Here is an 8,641-nt window from a genome sequence, read left to right as displayed (position 1 = left end):
CCTTTTTTCAAAAAAAAAATAATAAAGAAATTTTACAGTGTCGACTTCGGTCATCGTGCATTTACCAAATAAAAAGAAAAAAAAAGTTTATTAAATTTGCTGTTGAATTTATTACTTCATTTCATTTAATTTAGCTTAACACACAATCGGATTTGAATATACATGTACGCACTAGAAAAAATGTCATTTAAATCATCAATGACGCTCTATTCTCTCTCGCGACGATATATTTTTTTTTGCTTGTCTCTGGATGATCTCAATTGAAAATACAGATTGTTTTTTATGATAAGGAGGTCCTATTCAACCACAAGCCACCCATTTGAATCACTGTTTAATAAACATCTAAATAGCAAAATCCATTTAATTTTGTTTCTGAATACAAACGATGAAAACGGTCATGTGATTTAACTATTCAAAGTTAGGTGTTTGTAAAACCACATAATTTTAGACTGTTAATTTATAGTCAGAATTTAAAAACCCTAAAGATGGATAACCTGAAATTCACGTTAGTGATTTATGTTATACTTTGCTTATGTGTACCACAAAGTTTAGGTAAGTGTGTTGTATGTTGATATATTTAAAAAATTGACTTAGTATTTATTAACACGAATTCAAATTTATTTATCTGAATTACACTTGGTATCTAGTAAACATAAAATCCCGAATCTGTAAAAGAATCGATAAGGCAGATTAAGGTAAAACTAAAACAGTTTCTGAATTTCACAATAATTTTTTTCGTGTTTCTGGTTTGTTTGTTTTTTTGTTTGTTTGTTTGTTTGTTTGTTTTTTTTTTATCAAATTAGATCACTATTTTCTAGTTACGGATGCAATAAGATTTTCCCCATATCATATCTTTCAACTATTCATCAACTTAATCAAGAAGAAATTGTTAGATCTAAATTCAGAAGACCGTTATGATATTTAATTAGATATCTGATCATCTTACCCACGTCCATATACATCCCCATAAAAATCGAAATATAATTTAGATAATTTCTAGGATAATATGGTTTTATCTGTATCCGTAGGCTTCGGTTTTTATGGATTTTGTAAATAAAATTCACGAGAATTGTAGTTCAAGGAATTGTGAAGGAACGACTGTAGCATGAAATATGCCCTACTTATCCACTAAAAAGTGAAACTTCATGTTGAATGATTTTGTAAGCTAGAGTATTGAACCTTGACCACAGGTGCTTAAGGACAAGACCCAACCTCCTTCCACCCCATTCCCTGCAGGTTGGGTTTGTTTAAAATAAATCTTTTATTTTCAATAAATTCTCAAATATTTTATACGGTACATGTTATGTGCATAGCTTTAAAGGAATTTCTATCAAAAAAGCGCAAACTACCCCGGTGGTCTAAATCTGATTTGGATGGGGGGGGGGGGGGTCCTGTCCTCAAGCACCTGTGACCTAAACCTAATAAAATATCATTAGATTTGATATATTTTTATTTAATTTTGATATGGCATGCGACATACAATGTAGGCTCATAAAAGATTTTAACGATGCCTTTTCTAATGCTTGAGGGTTGAGTTTGATGTCACCAGGAAAATCCAATTAACAAAAATTGAAACAAAAAAACTTCTTTATGGCGGCTGGGTGGTAAGAAAAAATCTACATAATATGTACCTTAGATTTTTGATAAGATTTTTTAATACTATAAACTATCATCTAGAAAAGAAAACTTCGAAAATAATGTATCTTTAGAATTTGATTATTGGTCTTTATCTTTATACAATGCCCCTTTTTTATAGTGGAGATTGAAAATTTCGTCAAAATCCAGTAAGTTGAATTGTTATAGGTTCAGTTCATCTAAGTATCAATATTTAAAATTGGATTGATTAAAAATCAAACAATTAATTAATCAATCAATATTTCAAACATTTAGTATTTCAGTCATTAAATCAGAAATAAAATCAATAAATCAAAAATACAATCAATTTAACATAGAATACTCATAATATGATCTGTCAATACCTTAATCAATCAACTAATTATTTATTCCATCGATCGATCGATTAATCAATCAATCAATCGACCAATCAACCGATCGATCAATCAATCAATCAATTAATTAATCAATTAATCAATCAATCAATCAATCAATCAATCAATTAATCAATCAATCAATCACATGTTTCTACTTTATTATAGGACAGAATTGTCCCAGTACTAGGAAAATAGGAGAATCAAATCCATCGTCGAAAAAAGACAAAATTGATGCATTTGGTACAGGTAGGACTTATCAATCCATTTCTAAATGGTAAACATAGGTATTTTGTAGAAAATGAGCTTCTTTTAAAGATAATTTTTGATCAGCCATTGTCCCTTCACATGGTCTGGTCAGTTAGTTATACATGTACTATCCTATCGCAGATTTAAGTAATCCCCTTCTTTTTTGTATTGTTATTGTTTGCATGTAAGTAGGGCAATTTGAATAAAGTGTGTACAACATTTTGGAAATATAAAGCTCCGATCTTCGGCATTGAATTAATTCTTAATTCAGCAAGGATTACATGATTGTATACGTTGTTTTATTAGATTATTAAGGCGGCTGGGTGGTAAACAGGCAAACATTCAGATCTACCTTTGATTTTTATATTTTTATTTTTTTAAGAGACTAGCTTTAATCTGATAAGGAAAAAATTCATATATTTCATTTTAAAACTATGAAAGTTTATGATATCTATATACAGAACTCTTCTTCTCAAGGAGATAAAAATGCCTTAAAATAGTCGCAACCATTAAGCCCTCTTAATGTAAGGGGTGTTTGATTATTAATTACATTAGCTTACGGGCAATGTTGAAAATATAATATGTTCACGTTTGTGGGCAGAGGTTTGAATATGAAATGAGGTATTAATTTTTTCATAAAATTTTAAATAAATTTCAGCTTGTCAAGTATAATACTGGTTTTTAATCGCTTGGATACCGTAGTAAAGTTTCTTTAGATTTAAATACATGTATTACAGTGCTCGCAATGAAAAGAAAACATATATAAGGAGATAACACTTTATATCAGGATAGAGGCATACACATGTAATTGTTTGTCACAATAGAACGTTTAAACATTGAATGATGTGGGCATTGCGGCTTTCTATAAAAATCAATCCTTCCTATTCGAGAAATTTGAATTTAATGGAGGATGCCAAATGATTCTAAACGACATTAAATATGTTATTCATGACTTGTATAATTGAACATACTCGTCGCCCCAAAGCTATATATTCCAGTTCGTTTCTACATGCATATAACAATCTCAGAAGTGACATTCATCAAAGTGTTAATTTTCCAAATGATTTTTATTGAACTTAAGATAACCGATTTCAAACTTTCATGTGTAATTTTCCAAGATAAACTGCAAATTTTATACATTCTGCATTCAGTTTAAGGCAAAGTAAATGATCGCACATGCAAAACAAATTATTAATCAGTGTTAACAGTGACTTATAGTTTATAGGTCCAATGGGCAGAATGTTCGATTTATGTAATTGTATACTACTCAATTGTTTAAGATACACAGGTCATTATAATAAATGATTTACTTACTTACTTATACTTATCTGCGTGAAGAGGATGACGGGGAAAGTTGGGGGGGGGGGGTGTGATGGAGTTCTCTACTATACACAACCTTCTAATATTGTTTTATATCAAAACTGTTAACATGTATATAGCTAAAGAAAAGTGGAGTAAAATGTCGATTTATAAATTGATTATAAGGGAAAGGGGAAAGGTTGTGAATGAGGAATGAATCCTCCTTATTCTCGCCTGTTTGATATAAAATTAATAATATCACTTATTTCTTTAATTGAATGCTATTATATACATTTGTAAAAAGAACAAACAATGCAAACTTCAACGGGTAATATTTCAAATAAATCTACAAGAATTTTAAATTCTTCAGAATTTTCCAGCGTGATTGTTTTTCAGTGTGTTTAGAAATTGATTGAATGATCAAGCTTTCTTCTAAATATCAAGCTTTAAAAAAAAAAAAGAAGAAGTATAAATTGATAAGAAGTTCTGTTCTATATGTCACAGTGCTTTTTTAAAGAAAAAGTTATGAACCTCATTCACGCATTAGGCCCAAGTCTAGGTAAGTGGTCGGTCTTTTAGCAGAAGTTTTGTTTATTGCTTAATATATTTATTGCGCATATCTAGGAAGGTGGTGGGGATCCGGACCCATTAAGCCATTCCGGGGTATTTTATCGGCACCCTTGAGCACTTGCCAAAATGCCAAATTATTTTTGGCAAGCGCCTGCTCTTTTGAAGTAGCCTTTGGTTAGCTACAAATATCAGGATTATGCATGTATATCATTGTGGACAAGATGAGCGACATGGCCAGTGAGCATCTCTTTTTATTTTACAGGACTGGGAATTCTCCTAGACGCTACAGATGATGAATACAAGATCAACTGCTGTGGAGTGGTTGAGTCCTGGGAGTTCTACGTCAAAACCAACCCGGGTACCGTCCAGCTACAAATATGGCGGCCAGACGGTGCAGTGGGACAATTCAAACTGGTCGGCCAAAACAGCTACACCGTAGATTGTATGTGTGTTTATATATCCATTTAATTATTTGAATTATTTCTATCAGTAATTCAGAACGCATTTCACATTTAGAATGGTTTTAGAACTAAATAATATCTGTCTGCATGTTTAAATTGACATGCATGCGGGTTAAGCATCGTTTTTTGAAAAAAAGGGGCCAGCTGGTTTATATCAGTCTACATGTATGAGAATGTACGAGAAAGGTCTAAGGTTGTTTTTTTTTTTTTTGCACACCTGAGCTGTAAGCTCAAGTGTCCTTTTTGGATCATTTCTTTTCGTCCGTCCGTTCGTCTGTAAATGTTTCACATTTTCGACTTTCTCTCCAGAACCACAGGGTCAATTTCAATTAAACTTAGCTCAAAGCATCATTGGGTGAAGGGAATTGAAATTTGTTATAACTGAAGGGCTACCTCTTTCAAAAAGGGAGATTAAGATTTCTTGAACATGTGTTAGAATTAAAAAAAAAAATCTCAAAAACCATTTGACAAAAAAAGCTTAAATTGTGCCATTTTTCAGAACTTCAAAGCCTTTTCTTATAAAGATTGGGCCTGTTCTTCATATTTTGGTCAGATTCTAAATAAGAAAACAACCCGATTTGGATTTGGATTAAAAAAGTGCAGATCTAGAGATGATCCAATATTTATTAAACATATCTTTTGATCATTTTGTTTCCCAACAATGAAATGTTTTAGAAATTAAAGTTATGCAAGTCTTTATAAGCTACGCACTATATTTTGACTGAATGGTACATTTGTGAGAACAAAAGACATTAAATAGTGTTATATAACTAGGCTTTATTTGTTGTGGGTTTGAAAACCAAAACGTAAGACAATATATATGTTTTCTTACCGTTTGTTTAAAAAAATCAAAACTGAACATAGTTAACGATTGTGCTTTTGCAAACTTGTATTTAACCATTACTTAATAAATTTAAATGGATTTTTTTAAATATTTTAATTATCTTTTAATGGCCATATGCGCTATCTTTCCCTCCCCTGTTCTATGATCTTTTCTATCACAATGGCCAGATATTTTGTATATGCCTCCTTAAATTTTGTCCCCCTGTAAACAAAAGTGAAGTGTCCATCCAAAAACTAATAAAAAAGAAGTTTTTATAGTTCATATTGTGACAATCTGTATGATAAATTAAAGTACAGGTAAATAATATTTCTAGAACCTTACAATATGTCAACTATTTTTGTGAGAAAAATGCAAATTCGAAAATAATGATAATGGTGCTTCGTAATTATTGAAATCTTGAAACAGGGGTTAGTAGCAGTGGCTATACCTATAAACACTTTAATGAAACGTAAAATTTTTGTAGATTTTTAAAAAATCCCTATTAAACATTCAAAACTTGGTGAGGTGAGGATAGCTTTCAAGATTTAATTGTCTACAATTAACACTATGCCGGATAATTATGCCAGTGCCAAGGTGGCATTTTTGCCATTTCCTATCGGAGTATAAAAACTTCCTATAGGAATTTCAATTCCGATAGGATTTGATAAAATCCGATAGGAAAACTTAATATCCTATAGGAAAACTACATGTGTGAATCAAACTCCTACAGGAAATACCATCCTCCTATAGGAAATTTAATTCCTATAGGACTTTTTAAAAATCCTATAGAATTGTCAATATTTCCTGGAGGAGAATCAATTCTCCGATGGGAATTATCATTTTCCGATGGGATATTAATTTTTAAAGGTAAATATCTCACCTGTCAGGTGAAATACACTAAAAACAAAAGTGGTTATATACTCTCTAGACAATGGTCTATCATTTGGTATACATGGATTTTTCCGAAACTGCATCTTAAGCGGGTGCAAAAATGCCACCTTGGCACTGACATAATTATCCGGCACAGTGTTAATTATTTAAATTAAAAAAGCTCGACAAAAGTGGTCAGGCCCGCTGCCCCTTCCCCCTATAGTCTGATGCTACCTGCCTGTTTGAGTCGATGTCTTGTTTCTTATTCAGCCGGGAACGAAAACGCTGAACTTCTGTACAGTGTTCCAGCCAGCCAAAGAATATCCATCCGCGACGGGGACTACATTGGATTGTACGTACATTATAGACTATATAGTATTTATATAATAGACTAAGTCTATTTATATGATTCTCTTTCTCTCTCTCACGGGTTGTCTGTCTGTCTCTCTCTTTCACGGTCTGTCTGTCTGTCTCTCTCTCTCAAGTTTGATTTTCGGGCCTTATAGAATCTGATAACGTGACCAACCCAGCAAAAAAAAGAAAGAAGGAATCTCATTTTGTAAATGATTTTTTACAGCTACACGGCTGGAGACCCAATGATCTCACACAAGGTGGAGGGCGGCGCTTCGGATGGATATACCTACAGTACCAGTATAGGGGTCCTGACTGTGGGTAGTACCTTTGACTGGGGCTCCCAGACATCAGACACCAGGAAGGAATATGCTATACACGCACGTGTCGACCCGGGTGAGTATATTATGACCGGTAGAAATTCACAAGTCGGTTTATCTAATAACGATTTATTAACGATCCAAACTTGTCGTTTCTACACGATCTATGCAGTCGGCATGGACAATACAAGGTCCAGTCTCCAACTGACGATCATTTTGGATAACGATCAATTTATAGGTAAAACATACATGAGTGAATAAATAGAGTTACTCTTGGCACAATAGATAATTAATTTCAAGGATAACTCAAGATATATAATTAGTTCAATAACAGGTGACATCTTAATGTCCGGCGGTGAAGGTCTAATTAGAAATAATTAGCACTAAATCAAGAAACATTATGTCACTCGAAATATGTATTTTGCACACGGTGACAATACCCTCTTGCCCCCCGAAACACGTCCTCGTGTTTCCGATAGCTCCTTGCATTCCCGGTGGCACTTCCGGTACATGGATGGGTCGAATAAGCATAGTGAGGATTTTGTTGTCCTTGGTGACGTTTTGGTGTGGTACGAGGGCGGAATGAAGCTCTTGGTCTCTCGAGTAACGCTTTTTGGTCTCCTTTCGAATGCATTTTTTTAACCTTGTCTTGTAATGTCTGCAACGCGACTTGGAGCTCTTCTTGTTTAATCCTCGATTCCGCCAGATCGTCTAATTGGGCACTGAGTTCTTCACTTTGTTTCTTGATGGTATTGTCTTTTTCTAATATTTGACATTCGAGGGTTTTTCGATCACGTTTCCAAAAGTCCGCCTCTGCTTTCTTGGATGACGCCTGCTGCCTATATTTTTCGATTTCTGTTTCTATCATTTCACTATGAATTTCATTAACATTTACGGTTGCAAAAGGCATTTCACGTAAATTGTTTCTTTTATTTCGATTTTTGTTGAACTTTTTGATGCGATCTCTATCCCGAGTTTGTTTTCTGTCCGATTTTCTTTTCCCAACTTCTTCTGTTTGCGTTCTAATTGTGCGAGTTGGAATAGAAGAGACGGCGTTGATGGCAGCTCCGGAGTTCCTAGTTCTGCACATTCGCGCATAATGTCCTTTTCTACCGCACTTGAAACATTGAGATGAAATGGCGCTGCAGATGTTCCATCCATGCCTTAATCCGCAGCGTCCACACGGTTGTAGAGGGAAGCGCGGCCGGACTGGATGCATCCACGCAGGGCTTAGGGGGAAGAAGAAATCCATGGACTGGGGATTGCTTGCTGCTGTGAGTAGGTACTGGGATCCGACTACTACAAAGTATATGTAGCAGCCCCGGGTATCTTTACCCTTAGGAATTCTCCACCAAATATGACCGGTAGAAATTCACAAGTCGGTTTATCTAATAACGATTTATTAACGATCCAAACTTGTCGTTTCTACACGATCTATGCAGTCGGCATGGACAATACAAGGTCCAGTCTCCAACTGACGATCATTGTGGATAACGATCAATTTATAGGTAAAACATACATGAGTGAATAAATAGAGTTACTCTTGGCACAATAGATAATTAATTTCAAGGATTACTCAAGATATATAATTAGTTCAATAACAGGTGACATCTTAATGTCCGGCGGTGAAGGTCTAATTAGAAATAATTAGCACTAAATCAAGAAACATTATGTCACTCGAAATATGTATTTTGCACACGGTGGGAAAAA

The 8,641-nt window shown here is 33.9% G+C and overlaps 1 protein-coding gene across 1 annotated transcript in view; it reads left to right on the top strand.

The window, feature by feature from the left end:
- Window positions 1–478: 478 nt before the first annotated feature.
- The window catches only part of LOC128163871 (cadherin EGF LAG seven-pass G-type receptor 2-like), a 40,627-nt gene continuing 32,464 nt past the window's right edge, over window positions 479–8,641 (top strand). Inside the window, exons 1-5 of the mRNA XM_052827546.1 lie at window positions 479–552; window positions 2,157–2,237; window positions 4,369–4,548; window positions 6,531–6,612; window positions 6,838–7,007. Of these exons, the coding sequence (XP_052683506.1) occupies window positions 486–552; window positions 2,157–2,237; window positions 4,369–4,548; window positions 6,531–6,612; window positions 6,838–7,007 (580 nt within the window). The 5' untranslated portion in view covers window positions 479–485. The remainder of the gene's footprint in view (window positions 553–2,156; window positions 2,238–4,368; window positions 4,549–6,530; window positions 6,613–6,837; window positions 7,008–8,641) is intronic.

This window comes from Crassostrea angulata, chromosome 9 (assembly GCF_025612915.1).
Source record: "Crassostrea angulata isolate pt1a10 chromosome 9, ASM2561291v2, whole genome shotgun sequence".
NCBI classification, from domain to species: domain Eukaryota; kingdom Metazoa; phylum Mollusca; class Bivalvia; order Ostreida; family Ostreidae; genus Magallana; species Magallana angulata.
This window is presented reverse-complemented; position numbering and strand designations above follow the sequence as displayed.